General features: G+C 46.4%; 1 protein-coding gene across 6 annotated transcripts in view; it reads right to left on the minus strand.

The window, feature by feature from the left end:
* KIF9 (kinesin family member 9) overlaps positions 1-23,297 on the minus strand; it is a 48,814-nt gene that overhangs the window by 23,066 nt on the left and 2,451 nt on the right. For 5 of the 6 annotated variants that reach the window (XM_032867889.1, XM_032867886.1, XM_032867887.1 and 2 more), the window contains 9 exons: positions 19,950-20,047; positions 18,343-18,508; positions 16,108-16,214; positions 14,155-14,379; positions 8,231-8,314; positions 8,029-8,121; positions 6,627-6,774; positions 5,484-5,548; positions 3,027-3,104 (listed from right to left, as the gene is read on the minus strand). In XM_032867889.1, coding sequence (XP_032723780.1) covers positions 3,027-3,104; positions 5,484-5,548; positions 6,627-6,774; positions 8,029-8,121; positions 8,231-8,314; positions 14,155-14,379; positions 16,108-16,214; positions 18,343-18,508; positions 19,950-20,042 — 1,059 coding nt within the window. In that variant the 5' untranslated portion in view covers positions 20,043-20,047. The remainder of the gene's footprint in view (positions 1-3,026; positions 3,105-5,483; positions 5,549-6,626; positions 6,775-8,028; positions 8,122-8,230; positions 8,315-14,154; positions 14,380-16,107; positions 16,215-18,342; positions 18,509-19,949; positions 20,048-23,297) is intronic. The other variant, XM_032867890.1, reaches the window with a different exon arrangement.

A 23,297-nucleotide genomic window follows, 5' to 3' on the forward strand; every position in this document is an offset into this window, starting at 1 on the left:
TGGGGAGATGCACCCCTGCTCCCAGGGGAACCAGCCTCCATATCACATCCTGAGAGCATTGGAGCTGCTTCTCCTAATGCCTGGCAGTCTGACTGGAGAGAAGCTGCTTGGAAACACAGGGTGGGAGCAGCGGGTCCCATAGAACAGGACCTGGCAGCACCTCCTAACTGACGGACTCCTTTTTTTTTTTTTTTTTTTGGTACCCCAGGTGGAACACAAAACCTGGCCAAGTCCTTTAAAGCTTAGGGCCATTTTCTAGATGGAATCAGCACAGACTCACATAAGTTTTCTGATGGTCAGGGGTTTTCAGCATAAGTGTAATGAGGCTAATTCAGAAAGTTCTGCTTAAGGAGCACAGCAGGTTACCAGCGGCTCTCGGCCCAGGAAGCTTCCCTTGTTGACCCCCACCTCTCACGGCCTGCCAGTGCTCTCTTTTCTCAGCAGAAGAGAACAACAAGTGTCGCTCTGCTGCCTGTTTATGCCTGAGGCTCGCAGCCTTTACACCCCCTCACAGCATCACAAACTCACAGAGTGGGAGGGTCATGGGAGTTCATCAGTCCCACCCCGAGTTCAAAGGTGAAAACCCCAAGGCTCAGAGACAGCTGGTGGCAGAGGTGGATCAAGAACTCAGTCTCTCGCCTTATGGTCGGCTGAGGAAATGCTACAGAAGCTACCCCAACGCCTCGAAAAGAGGCATCTATGCTAAAGATGGTGCTAGAAATAACACTGGCAGGCTGGCTGTGGTCCAGGGAAAGGGGCAACCAAAGGAATTCCTCAGGTCTCAAGAATTCTTGCTTATAAATGCTGATCATAAAGATCATACACACGGCCACGCTGGGTGACACGGAGACTTGGTTGGCCAGGACCAACCATGCCGATTTCGGAACAAAAATTACATGGAAGGGCATGGAAGTGCTTGCTGTCCAGTGCACGGCCTACCCAGCCAGGTTCGCACGTGGCAATGCGGGGGTCCCGAGTTCAGAGGACACCGGATGAGGAAATTAACAAAAATAAATAAAATCCCCAAACTACAGAAAAGCATAGCAAATAATGTCATGAAACCCAGGAAGACCACCCCAAAACTGGACTTGAACAGCCAGATGTACTATTGGGTTCAATTCTTGGTTTTGTTTTTCATTTTAAGAGATAAAACGTGGCAGGGTGCCTGGGTGGCCCAGTGTGTTAAAGCCTCTGCCTTTGGCTCAGGTCATAATCCCAGGGTCCTGGGATCGAGTCCCGAATCGGGCTCTCTGCTCAGCAGGAAGCCTGCTTCTCCATCTTTCCCTGCCTGCCTCTCTGCCTACTTGTGATCTCTGTCAAATAAATAAATCAAATCTTTAAAAAAGAGAGAGAGAGAGAGATAAAACATGGCAGATAAATGTGAAGCCACTATGAGCCTCACTCCAAGTCCATACCTCCCGACATCCCAGAGGGAACCCCCAAACTCTGTGTGGTCTTCCCACTCCCACGCTTTTTTCTTTCACTGCCCTCGCATCTATCCATTGATGATCTTCAGCTTTGCTGTGCACATTTTTAGACTCGGTGGAAACGACAGAAGCTAGCATTTGGCCCGCTGTGGTCCCACTTGAGATTATCCAGACACACAACTTGAGCCTGGAATCCCTCCCTCTGTAGCTCACTTAGCTAGTCTCCTGTTAATTAAAGGCTACTGATCCAACGAGCAGCGGGAGCCCCGTTCTGTCCTGAGGCCATTCACACATGTATGCGAAGAACGCTTCTAGACTGTCCACCCAGAAAGGGACCCTGCTGACCTGTACAAGTGAGTAGCGGACTAGCTAACATTTACTGAGCATTTACCCCACGACAGCACTGTGTTAAGGGGTTTCTACCCGTGAGCTTATTCTTCACCACATCTCTTTGAGAGTGGATTCTGCTACTTCTCCAGTTCACAGTCAAGGACACTGAGGCTTAGGAAGGGTAAGCATCTCACTGAGGCTAGGCAGCTGAAGGAAGGAAAGAGCAGGTCGCCACACCACGACAGCCCACTGTGGGGACCATGGCTCTTGACTACTGTGCCAGTGGTTCTTGAGTGTGGCCCCAGAACAGCAGCAGCAGCAGCATCGGGGAACTTACTAGAAATGTAAATCCTTAAGCCTCACCCCTCCACCAATGGAATCAGGAACTCTGCGAATGGGTTCAGTGACTTGCTATTCCAGAAGCCTGGCCGGGGTTCAGATACCCGAGCGTGTTTGAGAGCCACAGCTCTAACCAACCCAGTACTTTCCTCTGCCTCCAAGCCATGGGTTAGCTCTAGGGAGCCACAGGGACCATTATTTTCCATCAGGATTTAGACTCTGGAAGGTCTAATTAACTGCTTTGTCATGAGCTTAGGGCATGCATATGCTCCTGTCTCTGGTAACCGTGATTCTACAAGCATCCTAAAGGAAAGCCAAGTTACCAGTAAATGAGTTTTGATTTGGTGAGATGTTGCCAGCATGCTCTCCACAGCAGCTGGATGGATGACACTGTGGCCAGAGACAGACACACACTCTGCACATCCCCACCGTCATTCTCCATCGTCAGAACAATTCTAGTTTGGGCTGGTCTGAGGGTAGAATTCCACTAAGCTTTCAACCTGCATTTCCCTGGGCAGTGGTGATGCTGAGCGTGACTTCTGGTTGGTCAGCTCTGCTTGCTTAAAGGGATCACACAGGCTGGGATGAAAGAGGTTCTGTGGTGACATAACCAGATAAGTCTGAGAGTCTGTCCACACTTACTTCACTTCGAAACAGTTAGCTCTAAGGAACTCTCACCTAGGAGCCCCAAAGCCTCACACATGAGCTGGGTGGTAACCTGACCTGGCCCTTTCATCTGTATGCTGGCCCCCTAGGGGGTCTCCAGGGCCTCTGAAGACCCTGGTCTGCCCCAGGGTGTAAAAGGACAGACCCAAGATTGCATGGGGATCTTCAGGTGAGGCAGAAAAGGAAATGAGGTTTGTGTGACCCAGACAGCACAACCACACACCTTCCCCCCAGTGAGACACCTGCCCACAAGCCCCTTAGTACCTCAGCATCATACTTCTCATTGATGGCAGGCTCTGTGGTGACCAGCTTCATCCTGCTGGCGAACCGCAGTGAAGACAGCTGAAAAACAGATCAGACAGACCTCTGTGTCTTTAGCCAATGGTTCGTGAGTGGAGATATTTGCAAAGGCGGTCCAAGGAGCCCACCAGAAAAGATGAATCTCTGCATATAGACATACTCCATAGTGAAGGGTGGGGTCTCCTTCTTGGGGAGAAGCGAGGGGCAGCCAGGCAGGGATAATTACAGCTGGAGGCCCATGAGGCAGTCACGTAAGTGGGCACTTGAGAAACGGCCCCAACACGCTGCTCCACAGCACTGTTGTTGCATGAGAGGTGGAGGGCTGCTCCCCGGCAGTGGGGAACAGCCAGTGGTAGCACAGGGCGGGCCCCGAGATCCCAGCCTCACACCATGCTGGGCTGACTCGGGGCCCTGAAACAGGGAGGCAGACTTGGGCTTGGGGGCGGGGTCACCTAGGAGTGGCCCAGAAGAAGGCCCAAAAGGGCTCTTCCTTCAAGCAGTCTGGTCTAGTGGTTAAGAACTCTGCCCTGACCAACTGTGCAACCTCTGACAGACTTTGGAGCTTCTCTGTAAGGTTGGGAAGAGCTGCCTCCCAGGGCCCAGGAGGCTTGGTGAAGAGGTCTGTAACATGCTCTCTACACGACTGGCCCACAGCAAGCCCTCGGGAGGAGGTCCCGTCCCTGCAGCTTGAGCAGCTTCTTTGTGGGCTGGAATCAGGCTCTCTTGCTCTGCGCACAGCAGCAAGTGTGGCCAGGGCGCCCTCGCTGTATCTACTCCCACACATTACAAGCAGTGTCACTGAACAAAGCAACATGATCCTTGACAGGAATAGGGTGGAAGGCTTAAAGCACTTGAAAAAGAGAATCATTAGCTTCCACACCCCAATATTCCTTTGTCCCAAACCCCCGAGGCCCTTTCAACAGCAGCTCCGGGCTCCATGGGCTGTGTCCTGGGTCACAAGGCTCTGGGGATGCCAGGTACCAGGTGAGCTGCTTCCTGTGCGGTGACCATCTCAGGGGTGGGGATAAGGAGGGGGGGGTCCTGTCTCAGAGGGCATTTCCTCAGCAAGGCAGTCAGGAGGCCCGATTTTCATATGGCTCCTCTTGGGATTCGCCCATGCTTTGTCATGCTGAGACTGGGAGGTTCCTGAAGCCTTCCTCTGGGGATGCTGCCTGCACGTCAGCGGGAGCTCCCTCCTGGCCTCCCAAGTCCCAGGGCACCCTCTCTGGATGCAGGCCGGTCCCTAATGCAAGAAACTGGGAGGCCCTACAGTGTGCCTGGAAGGGATCTATTTCGCCTAAGTGGATTCTCCAGATGACGGAAGCTTGCCCTAACCATCCACCCTTGACAAAACAAAATGCCTACAGAGAGCTTCCCCAATCTGCCCGACTATGATAAGTGACCCTTCAGAGGAAGACCGCCGCACGGCTGCCCAGCTGCGTGAGCTTACCCGTGTCACTGCCTCAGACATTATGGCCTATCTGACTGCCTCTGGTTCTCATAAGCTTGTCCTCTCCCAGGTCACCTGGGTCCTGCAGCTGGGTTAATCTCCCTGAGCCACAACGCTGGCCACAGCCCTCCCCTACTCAAACACCATGACACCCCAGCAACCAGCAGAACAGCGAAAGCATCAGCCTGGCCACCAGTGCCCGTGTAGCCTCTGCAGTTTTTTCTCCCCTTCTTCTTCCCAGGCCCTCCCCTGCAGTGGCCAGATGTTCCTGGCATGGCCCACACCTTCGGGCCCACAGTCTCCTCTGCCAGGAGCACCTCAGCTTTCTGTACCACACATCCTTTAACCACAGCCAGCTCGGTGCCCACCTTCCTCACCCCAGTTTCAGGAAAAGTCCCGTTTCCTCTGAAGGGCTCCTTCATCTGGGCCTCTCATGTTACCGAAGGCCATGGCAAGGAACCTTGTGGCCTCAGGCCACAGGCACCTCACCTCTCCCAAGCTGCTCTTCCCAGCCCATCCCTACCACCCTACACACAGCACACATGCTTAATGCCTGTCAGCTCACACAGGCCATATAATCGCAGCCCAGAATCTGTGGTACTTCTAAGATTGTTAAGTGTGTAATTATGAAGAACAAGAAATCCGCTGTCCTAGATCCCAGTTCACAGGAGCAGCACCCCAGGGAGCACAGTCCTTTCCCCCTGCTAAACTCTCCTCACAGAGGCCCCCACCCTGTGCCTGCTTCCTGCCTTGTCTCCTCCTCAACACAGCCTCTGCCCCTTGGTACTTGGTATGTGGATCTTGCCTGGGCCTCCTGCAGCAATTTTGGCTGATTCATCCCCTGGATCCCTTCCCTTTTGACAATGTCTGTGGCTAAGTATGCCAGCTTAGCCAGCCCAGAGCCAGCCTTACCCAGCCCTGGAATCCATGAGAAGGATTCCAAGTAGGCCGTGTGGGCTGTCTTTACATACCGTCTCTTCTAACTGGGCAGCTTCTCCATAGATGTTCGTCAGGAGGACCATATTGCAATTTCCCCCTGCAGAAAGCAGGACACAGAAGCGCCATGAACCATGTGGGTTTTCTGCCAAGAGATTCCTTTAAGGCTGGTGGGGATCTGTTATGGATTGAGTGTCTGTGTCCTGTCAAAATTCCTATGTTGAAGTCCTATCCCCCAATGTGATTGCATCTAGAGAGGGGGCTTGTGGGAAGTAATGAGGTTTAGATGAGGTCCTGAGGGTAGAGCCCCCATAATGGGATTAGTGGCCCTATAAGAAAGAGAGAGAGACCAGAACTCTGTCTTTCTGGTCCCTCTCTCGTTTCTTTCTTTCTCTTGGCCATGTGAAGGTACAGCAAGAAAGCAGCCATCTACAAGCCAGAAACAAAGTCCTCACCAGGAACCATCCAGGCCGAACCTTGATCTGGGACTTGCAGCCTCCAGAGCCGTCAGAGATAAATGTCTGTTGTGTGGGCCCCCCAGTCTGTTATGGCCACCCGAGTTGACTCAGACAGGGTTACAGGGGACACATCCAAGCATGTTTGAGGCTGGAGTAGGGAAGGGAAGGGGAGAGGCCACAGGATGTACCTAAAAGAGGAGCAGGGGGAGAGCAGAAGAGAGCTGGCATGGGGCAGGGAGGGGTGGGGAGATGGCTGCGGGCCAGGGTTTCGCTACTGGTGGCACTCCACCAATAATCAGACACCCATGACTGCGCCAACAGGCCCAACACGAAAGCCTGGAGACACGAGGATGCAAAGACACAGCCCCTGCTCCTCTGTTAGAGAGGCCGTAGGGGAAGAGAAGGCAGCGTAGGGAGAGGCCCACCACGGTCTTGAAGGCCATGAAGGATTCTTTCAGGTTTAGAGATGAGGGGAAAGGAGACGGTATTCCCAGCAGAGGGAAAAGCTTCCACCAAGGTTCTGCAGGAATAGCATGGCACGCTGTGGGTGACAGACAAGGATACCACTCATGCTTCTGCCTTTTCCGCTGTGTCTGCATCTGGGGTCACCAAGAAAAGGCCACAGGGAAGGGCAGGCCAGCGGAAGGGAGCAATTTCATAATCACCAGCGGCAGCAAGGCCCGGCCTGTCCCTCCTCCCGGGGTACACCTGCACCCTCACCTAACGAGTCCTTCAGGGCGTGGGTGAGCTTGCTTTGGCGGAAGGGGATGTGGTCCCGCCTCTGGTCCCCAAGGGCAATGATGGCCTGCTCCAGGAATGACAGCGACTTGTTGATGTAGGTGGCTTCCTTCAGCATGCGGCCCTCAGACTACAAACCAAAAGTTACATCCACTTCACACCAAGTGGGGAGACAGCCCCGCGGAGAGCCCTGCGGGTGGGTGGCCAGGCCAGAGCCTCCTTCCCAGAGCCCGCCATCCTCCCAGTGTCATGGGACTGTATCCCACCTCGGGCTAATACTAATACTCCCAGGAATGCCCCTGCAAATATTTATGGGGGCGTTCACGTGCATATGAATACGTACGTGAATATTCCTATGCAGACTCACTTAAGAGTCACACCGGCATGAATCCGCCCAGGAATGTTTGTGCAGATACGTGAGCACATCACCCTGAGGCTATCATATGCATAAAAACACGTAGGCAGAAGCGCCTGGGTGGCTCAGTGGGTTAAGCCTCTGCCTTCAGCTCGGGTCATGGTCCCAGGGTCCTGGGATCGAGCCCCGCATCAGGCTCTCTGCTCAGCGGGGAGCCTGCTTCCCTTCCTCTCTCTCTGCCTGTCTCTCTGCCTACTTGTGATCTCTGTCAAATGAATAAATAAAATCTTTAAAAAAACAAAACAAAACACGTAGACAAATGCACACAGGAGGGGCACCTAGGAGGCTCAGTCATTGAAGTGTCTGACTCTTGATTTCCACTCAGGTCATGATCTCAGGGTTGCAGGATTGAACCCTGTGTCCCGACCTGTGCTCAGCCTAGAGTCTGCTTGTCCCTCCCCCTCTGCTCCGCCCCACCTGTGCGCATGCTCCCTCTCACTCTCTCCCCGCCTTGTTCTCTAGCTCTAAAATAAATAAAATATTTTTAAAAATGCACATAAAATCGCTTCTCAGCCTTTTGGCTAAGATCAAGTGTAAAAATGCATGTAGAAATGCATTCAGTGAATCCTGTGAATTCTTATGCTACTACTCAAACTCATATGAATGTCTAAGATGAAATGAGGCAAGACTTATGGGGACACCCCTCTCCCCATACACAGAGAAAGGCTAATACTAGCACAAAGCATTTACTGAGCACTTCCTGAGGGCTGGCACCTTGCTAAGAATTTGGCGCCATCATCTCAATGTTCACAAAAATCCCATTAGGTAGGAACTACAACTATGTTGCTGCTGGTTCACCTCTACTGATAGCAGTTCCCCCAGCTCCACAGGGTCAAGCCTGCGTGCTCTAGCATGCCTAGCTGAGGACTGGGCTCTCAAAAACCCCCTGAGGGACAGCCCATGTGCACAGGCTCAATGCTGGAAACAGGCTGTGTCTTGCTGAGAAGGTACCTCCTGTTACCCACTTACCCCAGACTTCCCCAGCCTTTCCGAGCCCGCTAGATCCACCAGGTTAATTTTGGAAGTGACGTACTTTTCGTCTGATAAAGTCCGTGAATGGGCCTATGAAACATCCAAGCAGAGGTTAGACATCACAGGGAGAAGTTTCTGACAAAGCAGGTCCCCGGGACTCGGCCGCCCCTCCCAGGTTCTTCAAGGAACTCACGCTCACCTCCACATAGATGGTGAAAATGCAGTGTGACCTGGATGAGTTTTTGTTCATTGTGTGAGAGGCTATAATCCTGTTGGTCTCTCCCTGAAAAGGAGGGGGAACATAGATAGCATATTAAAAAATTAAAATAGTAAGATATTTGGGTCATTTTTAACTATACCAACAGCTACACAAGTGATTTCATGTTACTGCCATCAGACCTTCCAGAGAAATCTCATTTATAAACTAGTAGAATGGGAGACCAACCTGGAGTCCAAACCTAGACCTTCACCCTCCACTAAGGTGTGTGAATCCGTAGAGCATTCTGAAAAGCAAAGTAGCAATAAATATTAAGAGTTTTAGAGGACACCTAGGTGGCTTAGTCGGTTAAGCATCTGCCTTTGGTTCTGGTCATGATCCCAGGGTCCTGGGATCCAGCCCCACACTGGGCTCCCTGCCCATCAGGGAGTCTGTTTCTCCTTCTCCCTCCTGCTCATGCTCTCTCTCTAATAAATAAAATCTTTAAAAAAAAAAATGAAGAATCTTAGAAATGTTCACGAATACTGACTCACAATCAACCTACATATTCAGTGATTAGGGAATGATCTGTCTATACAGTGGAATGTGACACAGCCAGGAAAATGTTGACGAATATTTTTTAATCATAGAGAAACATAGAATCTAAAATCACAGCAAACTAACTTCAATGGCACAGTAAAATGATCATACACCAGGATGATGGGGGACTAACCCCTGGGATGCAAAGATGGTTCAGCACGTGCCAATCAATCAATGGGGTACACCACATCAACCAAATGAAGGGTGAAATCATATGGTGGAGCAATTTAAGGAACACAAAAGCACTCCCACAAGAAAGAATACACAGATGCTTCCAATAAGATGTTCAGAATGGTCACTTCTGGGTTGGGGTTTAGAGGTCATTTCTTTATTTTATTTATTTTTACGATTTTTTTTTTTTTTTGACAGACAGAGATCACAAGTAGGCAGAGAGGCAGACAGAGACAGAGGAGGAAGCAGGCTCCCTGCCGAGCAGAGAGCCCGATGCGGGGCTCGATCCCAGAACCCCGGGATCATGACCTGAGCCGAAGGCAAAGGCTTTAACCCACTGAGCCACCCAGGCGCCCCTATTTTTTCATTTTTTAAAAAGATTTTATTTTTAAGTAATCTCCACACCCGACGTGTGTAATCTCCACACCCTCACAGCCCCAAGATCAAGAGCAGCATGCTCCACGAACTGAGCCAGCAGGGTACTCCCATGTGTTCTTTTTATATATGTTTGCGTTTTCATGTTTTTACAGTGAACATGTCATTACTTTTTTTCTGAAGATTTTTTATTTATTTGAGAGAGAGCACACATGTGCGTGTGTGCACACAGAGATTGGGGGGGGGGACAGCAGAGGGAGAAGCAAAATCCCCGCTGAGCAGAGAGCCTGATGTGTGGCTCATGCCAGGACCCTGAGATCATGACCTGAGCTGAAGGCAGAGAGTTTAACCCACTGAGCCACCCAGGCACCCCCCCCTTTTTTTTAAAGATTAGTAACTTGTATTTTTTTTAAGATTTTATTTATTTGTCAGAGAGAGAGAGAGCACACACAAGCAAGCAGAATGGTAGGCAGAGGTAAGAGAGAGAAGCAGGCTCCCCACTGAGCAAGGAGTCCAATGTGGGACTCGATCCCAGACCCTAGGATCACAACCTGAGCTGAAGGCAGTGGCCTAACCGACTGAGCCACCCAGGCGTCCCGTAATTTGTATTTTTTAAAGGGACAATGGGCCCTGGCCTCTAATTCACAGAATTGGGCCCTAGAATACACCTAAAGACTTGGCAGAAATGGCTGTTCTTAGGAGAAAAAGGACCTGTGGGAGAGACCCCTGTCCCCTTAAAGGCCCCAAAGAAATACTCTGAACAAGGTCCAAAGCAGTGGTGACAAGGTCCCCTGGGGAGAGGAAGGGAAGCCCTAAGCCATGGAGCTGACCTGGCTGACCTCCTTGCTGACCCCCATGGCCTTGTCTCCACAGTTTCTCACTTTCCCCTGTCCCACAAATTCAGTGGCATTCACCAAAAGTGTAAGGGATCACTACACCTTCATCCTTCAGTCCCCTCTTTGTGAAGTGCTCTCTCCCTTTGTCTTTCTGGCTTCCACTAGGCAAGCTCTGATGGCCTGAGAAGTGTACCTCCCTCCATGAAGAGTCCTGTGCTAACTGCTCCCGAGCCTTCCTTACGCAGCACAGCAATCTAGAAACTTCCACCTGACCTTCCCTCCCTTCACCTGAGGCTTGCATCATGGCTTGACAGCTGACCAACCTTACCCAGTTCCCGCCCTACTTCCTTGATACAGGAACTTCCCCTCATAAAATCTGCACATTTAATCCCATCTTGGCCTCTGCTTCTCAGAGAATCCAGACTAACACACTTTGAAAAGACTGTTGAATAGACTGACAGTTGGCTTCTCACTACTAACGATGGAAAACATAACTTTGCAATGATATCTTTAATATGGTAGAAGCAAACAAATGCCAAAATAGAATTTTATACCCAGAAAAACTATCTTTTGAGATTTAGGATAAAATAAGGACATTTCAGGGGCGCCTGGGTGGGTCAGTGGGTTAAAACCTCTGCCTTCGGCTCAGGTCATGATCCCAGGGTCCTGGGATCAAGCCCCACATCGGGCTCTCTGCTCAGCGGGGGGCCTGCTTCCTCCTCTCTCTCTCTGCCTGCCTCTCCGCCTACTTGTGATATCTGTCTGTCAAATAAATAAATAAAATCTTTAAAAAAAATAAGGACATTTCAAAATACAAGAAACTCTTTGTTGCCAGCACACTCACTGTAAAGGAGGTATAACAGAAAGAAAGAAAACATCCTCCAGTGGAAGGTTATGGAGAAAAGAAAGTGGTAAATATGAGGGTAAATGTAAAAGAATGCAGACTATATAAAACATTAATAATGATTCCCTTGCGGAGTCAAAAAACAAAAATGTAAAAGACAAGGTGACAATCCTAAGGTTCTTACGGAATCCAGGAGGAGGGAGAGGTTTTCATGAACTTTAGATTTTGAGAGGTTTTATTTTAAAATAATTGTTAACATGATTAAAATGACAATGTTATAGTAAAACATAATGTTGGGGATAAAATGACATTTTATTTTGATCCACAGGAAGTTTCAAAGAAATGTACAGGCAGGTCCTCTGTACCCTTCACTCAGCCTCTCCCTGTGATGATATCTTGCAAAACTATAGCACAACATCAAAGCCAAGAAGCTGACACTGATATAATCCACAGAGCTGATTCAGATTTCACTAGGTAGGTATGTTCATTTGGGTATGTACACATTAACTAAACGTGCAAGTTGTTATTCTAGGATAAACTGAGAAGGTGAGATAATATAAATATGAGTGAACATTTAACCTCTAAATTAGTAAAGGGGGCAAAAAGGACAATAAGAAATTAAATATTCAATTAAAAAGAAGGCAGGGGGAGCACCCGGGTGGCTCAGTCAGTTGGGCGTCTGCCTTTGGCAAGGATGATGATTGCGGGATCCTGGAATCAAGTCCTGCATCAGGATCCCTCCTCAGCGGGAAGTCTGCTTCTCCCTCTGCCCCTCCCCCTGCTCATGTGTTCTCTCTCTCTCTCTCTCTCAAATAGGTAAATAAAAATCTTAAAAAAAAAAAAAAAAAGGAGGAGGGCAGGAGCACCTGGGTGGCTTAGTCAGTTAGACATCTGCCTTTGGCTCAGGTCATGATCATAGGGTCCTGGGATCGAGCCCCACATTGGGCTCTCTGCTTGGCAGGAAGCCTGCTTCTCCCTCTCCCATTTCCCCTGCTTGTGTTCCCTCTCTCACTATGTCTCTTTCTGTCCAATAAACAAATAAAACCCTCTAATAATAATAATAATAATAAATAATAAATTCCAAAAAAAAATTGAACTATGCTCTTGGAGGAAACACAGGTGGTAAACCTATAAAGAAGACCAAAGAAATAATCATAAGTCAGGAGAGTGGTTATTACCAAGGGAATGAATAAATACTTATTCATGATAAAAACCCTTCCCAAACTTGGACCTTCTTTAACCTGAAACCACCAAAAACCTACAGCAAACATCCTTTGTCACGGTGAAATGTTAGGAGCAACAAGAGGACAAGAAAGCCCGACCGCTGCCTCCTGGGATGCTACCTTCCCTGTAGATGCAAGGGCTCCACGTAAATCACCCCAGAGGACACCTAGGTGACTTTAAAAAAAATGTTTTATTGACACATAATTTAAATAGCATAAAATTCTCTGTTTTAAAGATAAGATTCAGTGATTGTTTTTAGCAAATTTACAAAGTTGGGCAACCATCACCACAATCCTGTTTTAGAAATGTTGTGTAACTCCGAAAAGTTCCCTGGGCCCATCTGCAACCATTTCCCACTCCTTCCCCCGGGCAACCGCTAATCTGCCTTCTATCTCTAAAGATGTGTCCACTGGGACATTTCAAAAGAATGGAATTATACAGGATAGATCTTTTGTGTTTCTTTTACTGAGCATTTTCTTGAGATTTGCCCATATTGTACCATCTATTGCTACTCCATTTCTTTTTTTTTTTTTTTAAGATTTTTAAAAAAGATTATTTATTTATTTGACAGAGATCACAAGGAGGCAGAGAGTCAGGCAGCGAGAGAGGAGGAAGCAGGCTTCCCGTTGCACAGAGAGCCCGATGTGGGGCTCGACCCCAGGACCCTGAGACCATGACCTGAGCAGAAGGCAGAGGCTTTAACCCACTGAGCCACCCAGGCGCCCCTCCATTTCTTTTTATTGCTGAATAGTTTTCCATCATATGATTGTAACACATCTGTTTTCCCATTTATCAGGTGATGGATATTTTGATTATTTCCAGTCTTTGGCTACTATGAACGACGCTGCTATAATATTTGCCTACAAGTCTTCGTGTGAACACAGGCTCTCATTTCTCTTGGGAAAATACCTAGGAACGGAAGTCCTAGGTCCTATGATAAAATTAATGTTTACCTTCTTAGGAAACAGCCAAAATGGCTGCACCATTGTACATTTCAGCAACAAAGTATAAGAATTCCAACCTAGGGGTGCCTAGGCGGCTCAGTCGATTAACCATCTGCCTTCAGCTCAAGTCATGATCTTAGGGTCCTAGGACTGAGCGCCATAACCAGCTCCCGGCTCAGTGGAGAGTCTGCTTCTCTCTCCCTTTGCCCCTCCCCCCATGCTTATTATCTCTCAAATAAATAAATAAAATCTTTTTTTAAAAAAAGAGTTCCAACCTATATGCCTTTTTAAAAAATAGCACGCATTGAGGAGTTTATAGATTTGTAAGAGCTCTTACATACTAAGGATGTTAATCCTTATTTTTTTCTACATTATAAATGCCCATGATTTAATGTTAACTGAAAAAAAAGGACAATTTCGACAATTTTCTATGTTAAGAAAAAATTGCACAGGGAAAAAAATACTAGAGGAAAATAAGCCAAAATATACATTATTGTTGCTGTATGTAGGAAACAGACAAGTGAATTCTTTTTTTGTTCCTGTATTTTTTTCTTTACTATCTGAACTTGCTGAATGAACATATATTAATATTCATTCCGATTATCAAAGTAAGTGAAAAACTAAGGAGGAGGGAGGGAGCAAAGTAAAAAAGGGAAGAGGGATGCCTGGGTGGCTCAGTCCATTAAGCATTTGCCTTCAGCAGGGTCTTGGGATCAAGTCCTGCATCGGACTCCTTCCTCAGTGGGAAGCCTGCTTCTCCCTCTGCCTGTGGCTCCCTCTGCTCTTGCTCTCTCTCTATGACAAACACATTGATAAAATCTTTAATAAATAAATATAAAAATATAAAAAAGGGGAAAAAAGGAAGGAGGGAAAGAAGGAGGAAGGGAAGAAGGAGAGAAGGAAGGAAGGGGCCCTTAGACTTGGTCATCTCACCTCAAAAAGGAGGCTGAAGGCATCCTCCTCTTGATTTGTAAGGTGGACTGACAAGCCCTTAATGAAGACCCCTTGAGGGTTTTCCACGATGGTCATTGGTGTGACTGATGGCCCAACATAGGGCAGAGTAGACAGGAGATCAAACAGATTCTCATTGTAGATTTCCAGGTAGGAAACACGCACAGTGATGGCATGTGTGGGGCGTTCTTCGATCATCCTAAAAACCTAGATGGGGGGGTGGACAGCAGTCACCAAGAGCAAAACTCCAATGACCAGCCTGTGTTAGAAGGATTCTGGCCTCAGCAGGGAACATCAAAAAGTACAATAAAAAAATCTTTGTCCTAAAAGAATTTATAGTCTATCTGGCATGATGGTCATCATCAACAATTACTACTATCAGTCTATTGAGTGATAATTATTATCATGTAGTTTTTTGAGGCCTGACTTAACAGATTGAAAAGCCCCATGACATGATGAATGGAAAAGACTCTGGAGTGAAGATCCCTTATTTTATGGGGTCTCAACATATAGACAGATGCCTCTTTCACATCCATTATTTAATTCCATGCTCACAACTTCCCTGTGACTGAAGCAAGGCAGGGGCAATGCCCACCTGTGGCAAGCTCCATGCAATGAAATTATTTGTCTATGGTCACTTAGCTACTGAGAGAAGCCAAGCCCAAACTCAGTCTTCCCAGCAGTCTTTTCCTCTCTCTGGACCTTAACTTTCTTAACTGTCAAATGGGCAGTGGGGGTTGGGCTAGATGATCCCTTAGGCCCCCACCTTGCTCTAACAGTCTAGGTCTATGCTGTCCAACACGGTAGACACCAGTTCCAAGTGGCTGCTGAGAACTTGAAATGTGGCTGACGCAAATGAGAGATGGAATTTTAAATTTTATTTAATTGTAACTAATTTGAATTTAAATTTCAAAGCATCTCCTAAATTCAGTTATTGGTAAACTTTTCAGTATGTTTGGAACAACTTGGGTTTATAAATCTTCTTCTTCAACAGTAAATTTTATGAAATGTAAATACAGATCACGTATTCCTGATGAGTATGTAGTGTCTAAATGGAAATGGGCCATAAGCATAAAATACACACCACAAAGACTTGGTGTGAGAAAAATAATGTAAAATATCTCAAGAGTTTTCACATCGACATATGATGTGGAGATTATATTTGCATATACTGACATAAAATATATCAAAATCACCTTTGCCTGTTTACTTTTTAAACTGTGGTTACGGGAAAACCCCAAATTGCATGTGTGGCTTCCATTATATTTTACTGGGCAACACTACTGAAGCTGAAGATGCTGAGATCTTGAAGCTTTGACAGTGAGGCATGGAGACTGCTTCACCAATGAGAGCCGGGCGGTCTATACAGGACCCTATCCATTTCTTACAGGACAGGGCTAGAAAACCTCAAGATGCTTTTGGGAAAAAGCCGCTTTGCCGCCTACCTCCCAAAAGAGGGTCCTCACAGGACTCCTCAGGAAGGTCCCTCTATGCTGCGTTCAGTCAGAGTTCCCAGACCCCCCAGGGCTGACTCAGTCCTGCACGCTCATGTTGTGCCTGCTTCTTCCCTTTGCTCTTTCTGGGGCAGTGGTGGTGGTAGAAGCCAGAGCAGGCCAGTAAGGCAGCTCTCTAAGAGTCCATATCCCCCTCATTAGAACAAGGAAGGAACATGATTAGGACCTTCAAATCCTTAATTACAGGATCACAGACCAGTGCAGGAGCCAAGAGGCCGGTTGACACATCCTCACAAATGAGGAAACTGGCTCCGCGTGGGCTTAGGTCAAACTCTGAAACCCGAACTCCGGGTTTTCTGAGGCCTCTGCACCCCCACCCACTCAGTGTGCATCCTGTATCTGGTAGCAGGCCTAGGGTCAGCAGCAGCTGTGGTAAGAGGAGGGACCTGTGCGGCACCCCACCTGTGGGTCCACTGCCTACCTGCTGTAGGGCACGAGGAAGGATCCCCCGGTGCTTGTAATTTTCAGTTGCCCCTGTCATGGTGTATGTCTTGCCAGCTCCCGTCTGCCCATAACACATGATGGTACCTGCAAATATTTGGAAGCATGTCTTGGTGATGTCCAGGAAAAGAGCTCCAAGGATAGCTCTATTTTTTTTTTTTGAAGATTGTATTTATTTATTTGACAGAGAGACACAGTGAGAGAGGGAACACAGTAGGGGGAGTGGGAGAGGGAGAAGCAGGCTTCCTGCCAAACAGGAAGCCCGATGCGGGGCTCGATCCCAGGACCCCAGTATCTGAGCCGAAGGCAGAGGCTTAACGACTGAGCCACCCAGGTGCCCCTGAGGATAGCTCTCTTATCCGCCAGCATGCCTGGTGCCAGCCTGGACCCGGGCGTGGAGGTGGCCATCAGGAGCAGCCATGGACACAAGGAATTCCTACTATAGGGGGGATGGGTGGGCAGGGAAATGGGGACATAAATGGTCAATACACAGACTGCTGTTCTGAATCTGGCCCATATGGTGATCTACTGCTCCCTGTGACTGTCTGTTCCCCTCCCTCTGTCTGCCTCTCTGCCAAGAGAAGATCCCACCGTCAGGCTTCTGAGCAGAGCAGGTAGTATCAAGGAACAGAGAAACTGGGAATTTTCCTAGACAGGTGAGGAGGGAGACAGGAACATTTAACTCTAGCCCTTCTTTAGCAAAGCCATGAACTGCCAGTCTCAGGCGTAGCCTCCCTGGAGCTGGCCAGGCGGGAGGAGCTTTCAAAAGCCCAGGAAGAAATGGGTGTAGACTGCAAGTTCCCACAGGATCAATCAGGGCTGCTACTTGGTCCCCTGCCACTTCCAGAAACAGACCACCATGACAGGTCCTGACCTGGTCCCACTGTCCTCTCCGCAAAGACTTCTGTTTGCACCTGTCACGTCTGTGAGAGTTACCATCACTATCAGGCTCTGGCGCTCCTTTTCCCATCCACCCTTCCTCCTGGTGTGGCCAGTTTGAGCCAGACCCATCCCAAACGCTGCTTCAGGGCAACATGGGGCCATGAAAATCAGCGTCTGCCTTCCCCACACCAATGCTCTAGTTCCTGGGATTGGTAGGTTTTACACAAGGGGCTCTAACTCAGCATGGGAGCCAAGGTCAGAAAGAGTGTCTACTAACTTAAGTGTGCAGGAAGGAGTCACAGTGGGTAGGACTCAGAGCCCATTTGTGATTCCACAGCACCCAGAGCCCAAGACTCTTAACCTCCTAGACCTTCTTAGTTCCTTGGGGCCAAATCCCCTCAGGGTCAATGAGGACCATACCTATGTGTCACAAGCAGGATACATTACAATGCATGGGCCTCAACAATAAACAGACTTTTAAACCAAAGACCTTAAACTTGCAGACAGGGAACATTCCAGTCACATGGGCAAAGTTTACAAATGGTGATACATTCTTTCTAAAGATTTTCAAATCTTGGGGCGCCTGGGTGGCTTAGTGGGTTAAAGCCTCTGCCTTTGGCTCAGGTCATGATCCCAGAGTCCTGGGATCGAGCCCTGAATTGGGCTCTCTGCTCAGCAGGGAGCCTGTTTCCCCCTCCCTCTGTCTGCCTCTCTGTATATTTGTGATCTCTGTCAAATAAATAAATAAAATCTTAAAAAAAAAAAAAAAGATTTTCAAATCTTCTTTTCAAGCATCTTAGACCAAACTAGCTGGTAAATCCTTCCCAAAAAAGCTGCTTTTAATTTGTTAAGACAATCAAACTCCACTCCATTTTTTTTTTTTTTTTTTGGTGCTATATGTAAAAACCCTATACTAGAATAGGAAGAGTAGACTGATTTTGCTGGTAGAATGAATGGAAGTAGCTCCGAGCAGGTAACCAAGAGAAAAGTATTTGGACTCAGTCAAATTCATAAGGACATTATCTTCCAAGCTAATATTTGAGAGATCTGAAACAGGATGATAGTTCAATCTCTATGACCTATAAAGAGCCACAGCCTTTGAATCTTCCTACGAAGGTAGGATCCCAGGACTTTGGATCAAGTCATGCCCACAGTATCACCAAGTAAATAACTAGTTTTCCACCATAAGAAAATGGAGATAGACAAAGAAGCAAACAGGAGTTAGCATGTGAGGTTATCTTTTCTTTCATTCACCATAAAATACTTGCATCTCTTCCTCCAGCAAGGGTTCTGTGGGTTCTTATGTAAAACAACCCACAATTAACTAAATTACCATTGTATCCATCGAGGGCCTGAGCAACCAAGTCCTTTGCGACTGTCTCATAAACCAAGTCCTGGGAGGCATTGTGGAGAACTCCATCCAGCTTGAACGACCAGTCTGTCTGCTTGTTATTGACAACCCCTCTCTGAAGATCTTTTTTTAAGTGAATATCAATGCTCTAGGAAGAGAGGAAGAGAGTATTTAGGAAATCGGTATGAAAAACTCACTGTTAGCTGAGGCCTAACCTGGAGAAAATAGAGGAAGTGAACTTTAGGAGGCACAGGGACTCCCACCAGTGGCCAATATTCCAGTGAGGTGGCCAATATTCCGGTGAGTTCTTGGGGATGGGAGAAGGAAACTCCTGCAGGAAGATCACACAACCCTTAAGGTGGAAGGACCGGGAGACTAGAGCATGTCATAGTTTTAGGACTTGTCACCCTAGGTTACTGGGTGCTGTTTGCCTTGGTTCCCCCATCTGTGATATTGGGTCAAGCACATTTATCCTATTTCTATTAACCAAGCTTTAGACACATTCACTAAGCACAGGGAGGCCTTGAATTAGGCCAGAGAGAAAAGTGGGCTTGGTGACAGATGCCTGGGCTTGAGCTATATCTCTTACATGCTGTGGGCCTTTGTGAGGAATGAAGAATTAACAGCCACAGAAAAGGCTATTCTTGGTTTCTCATAGTTCCTCACTGGTGTTACAGCAAATCCAAGGAGCCTACATACTTGTAATTAGCATATTTTTAGATGCACAGATTTCTTAAAAAAAAAAAAAATTAGATGCACTATGGCAGAGCTGAGTTAGGAACCCATTGCATTAGGTCAATGGTAAATTCCAAATCTTCACTATGGGGACTTCTGATGTAAAGAGCCTCTTGTTGGAATTTTGTCCTGGCTGCCCTAATCCAGGAGCCAAGACACAGTCACATGCAGAAAAGGTAAGATCAAGAGAGAGAGGCTCGGTCCATTCACACATTAAATGTTCTGTGCTTCCATGTTCGTTGAAACCATGCCCAGTGTGAGCTTTTTTTCTGACTGCCAAGACTTGCAAAGCTTGGGGAGTTTGCCCTTGAATTCCTTCCTTAAAAAACATCTCAGTGCTGCCCAGAGTGGATTCACCAGTTGTTTGCTGAATGAAAACACAGGACTCTCTCAACCTGTCCCAAGCCTGTCATGGACTTCAGAAAAATGGTCATGACAGTCTTAAAGGCATGGGGACGGGTAACTCTTTCCAGTTATCTCAAGAAGAGTTTCTTCCACTGCTTTGGTAAGTTTAACAGTTATCAACTTAAGACATTCTACCTGGACCCCTGGGGAGATTATGTGACAGCAGATCTGATCACCAGAAAGTTTTATGAGTGTGCACAAATGTCAGCTTTTCATACAAGGATGAAGGTAAACGTATTAAGCAAAAACATAATTAAAAATGGGAGTTTCAAGGGTTTCCTCATCAAAAGTGATTCAGGGGAGTGGTCTGGACTTGTTGGACTCTGGAGTCCATCTGAACTTTTGTCAATTCTGTCTTGGTCTTTACAGGCTGTTTGGAAACAGGGTCATGTTGTAGCAAGGGGGGGACAGAGGGACCAGGCCCATGACGGCAAGTGCGTTCCACTTACTTTGTTGTCATCTCCATATTTGATCATTTCGTGAGCAAAGTCGTCGGTGGGTTTGACACGGACAAATGCATGAACCTTTTTCCTAGTGCCCATTCTAGCTAAAAATGAAAAAATAGTGCAACTTTCAGTGGTCATCATCAAATGACAATCAGTGGGGGAGGGGGGGTCGGTGCTGTCGCTTACAAAGAAGAGTAAAACACAGTGACATGCAGTCTGTGTTTTCCTATCCTCAAGAGCCAGTTTTCCTTTTAACCCCCTAACCTGTCAGTGCTCTATTCAGGGACACTGCTCAACACACACACGGGCACTTCCTGCTATAAAGGCTGACTCATCATTTTCCACCAACGGCCCCCTAAGAGACAGACACACAAGGCAAGAACGTTCCCTTAAGTGGCCTAATCTTAGATGTGTCTCCTAAAAATGTTCTGTAATGCAGTCCACTTACGCTTTGCCTCATTCATTATATTTTCCTCTAAAATACTTAGGACGTGCATTTAAACTAATTTTCTTTTCTTCACTAGCATACATTACTGCAAATGCCACATCTCCTCCTCTACCTCCATGTGACTGACTTAGACCAGAAAAATGATTCCCTAGAAGTATATTTAATCTAGCCCATAATCAAATATTCTTTCTTCTCTGGCAGTCCATTGAGAAAAAAAATCAGAGAGCCCTCTATCTCCTCTTCCTCTCTCAAACCTAACTATATTTTCTTTCAGGTAGATACACTTACATTTGTATTTCTTTATTTATACTACTGTGAATAATACGATGTGTAACAAAATGTTAAAATAAAACCTTGGGGTAGCTTCATGGAATAGGATGTAAGGTTATAGGCGTAAGGATTAGGGAGGCAGATTCAGGTAAGTGACCTTCCTACTATATAGAACTGTCCTATAAATGGAAAAAAATCAAGCAAAGTCAAGATGCCAGCTAACAGAGATGCCACCAAAGGGACTGTTGCATTGAGGGGAGAGTTAATTAATCTCTTAGATTCTGTCTAATTGAAATATTTTATAAAAACATTTTTAAAGGGCGCCTGGGTGGCTCAGTTGTTAAGCGTCTGCCTTCAGCTCAGGTCATGATCCCAGAGTCCACGGATCAAGTCCCGCATCCGGGTTCCTGCTCAGCGGGAAGCCTCCTTCTCCCACCCACTCCTCCTGCTTGTGCTCTCTTTCTTGCTGTGTCTCTCTGTGTCAAATAAATAAATAAAATCTTAAAAAAAAAATTGTTTTTTAAATCGAGGGCACCTGGGTGGCTCAGTTGGTCAAGGGTCCAACTCTTGGTTTCGGCTCAGGTCAAGATCTCAGGGTCGTGAGACGGAGCCCCACCACTGACTCCACTCTCAGGGAGGAATTTACTTGAAATTCTTTCCCTCTCCCTCTGCTCCTCCCCTACTTTCATGCTTTCACTCTCTGTCAAATAAATAAATGAAATCTTTAAAAAAAATTTTTAAGAATTGAATTACACAACCAAATGATAATAAAATCTATTTCTTTTTTTAAAATATTTTATTTATTTATTTGACACAGCAATAGAGAGAGAGCACAAGTAGGCAGAACCATAGGCAGAGAGAGCAGGCTCTCCGCCAAGCAGGGAGCCCTAGGCGGGGCTCGATCCCAGGACCTGAGATCATGACCTGAGCCAAAGGCAGACGCTTAAATGACTGAGCCACCCAGACGCCCTTAAAATCTCCTATTTCATCGGATATCAGTCTCATTGGTGAAATCACATGAGGCCTTGTCCTGGCAGTGACTGTGTAAAAATATTTAATACTAATTAGACAGAAAATTTTGGTTCCAGCATCGACACAGAGTGGAAAAGCAAAGACGGTTATTAAACAGAAGGAACGATTGTGCTATTTTTATTGCTTTGAGGGGAACTTAAAACTTAGCTCTTGAGGTACCTCTCATATACTGATGACAAATGCTTAAATATTGAGAAAAAATATCAAGAGCTCTAAGGAAAGCTAAGGAAAAATCAATCTCTAATCATCATCAATTGCATTAAATCTGGTTAAGAAATTCTAGAAAACAAGATGAAAGTCTATGAAAATATATTAAACTTCACTGTTTGAAACTACTGGGGAAATTAACATAATTTTAAGTTGTTCAAAGAGGAAACATTTCTAATTTTACATATAAGTTTTCCTAATACCGATCTAATTTTTTTTTCTTTTCTTCTTTTTCAAATAATGTGAATATATCATCAAGTAGTCTATGGTCGTGTAGTCCTAACACTGGGCTCTCACATTTCGATAATTTTACTTTTATGGAACTATGCATATAAAGAAAGACTGTTAAAAACTCATTTAGAGTTCATGCTCCAAATGTACAAAACACACTTGGAATAGAGACAAGGCCCAAGAGTTTGGATGTGTGCTACATGGTACGCTTCTCTTCTGACCTCCCTCTCGGGCTTAAACCAGTTCAAGAAGAAAAGAGGCATTTACCACTAAAATAACCTGTACCTTCAAGGGGCAGGAAAGGGGAGTTGAAGCCAAAGAAATCTCTGGGGTATTTTTAGAAAACAAAACAAACACAAAAAACAACCAACAAAGGATTTGTTGAATTCACGAGGAGTTAGCGAAACATGAGACACAGAAGAAGCTGATTCAATTTTATATTCAAATTGGAAAATAGCCAAAACATGGTGATTAAGGAAAAAAATAGTTTGCTTGAATTATTGCAAAGAACTCTACAAATAAATAAAACTAATAGTTAAGACTTTTACTGTAAAGAAAAAGTCATACATGACAGGGATTTCTTCTCTGAATTACAGTTAATTATTTCACTTTTTGTTTAAAAAGATTTTCATCTATTTATTTGAGAGAGAGAGAGCACAGAGGGAGTTCGAGGGAGAAGCAGACTCCCCACTGAGCAGAGTCTGATGCGGGGCTTGATCCTAGGACCCTGAGATCATGACCTGAACCAAAAGCAGGCGCCCAACCGACTGAGTCACCCAGGTACCCCTAATTATTTCACTTTTTAAATTTATTATTTTTTAAATAGTTTATTTATTGGACAGACAGAGATCACAAGTAGGCAGAGAGGCAGGCAGAGAGAGAGGGGGAAGCAGGCTCCCCACTGAGCAGAGAGCCCAATGCGGGGCTCAATCCCAGGACCCTGGGATCACAACCTGAGCTGAAGGCAGGGGCTTTAACAGACTGAGCCACCCAGGTGCCCCTATTTCACTTTTTTCTTTTAAAAGCACATTAAATAAAGAATATATGTATAATTCAAGAGAGGTTCAATGAATCTTACCTGATAAAAAAGATTGCAGATTTTAAAAAGTATTAACGTCTCCCTATATTTCTAAATACAACTTGCAATGACCACTAAATCTAGT

The sequence above is a fragment of the Lontra canadensis genome, unplaced genomic scaffold (genome assembly GCF_010015895.1).
Source record: "Lontra canadensis isolate GAN:19392208 unplaced genomic scaffold, GSC_riverotter_1.0 scaffold35, whole genome shotgun sequence".
NCBI lineage: Eukaryota > Metazoa > Chordata > Mammalia > Carnivora > Mustelidae > Lontra > Lontra canadensis.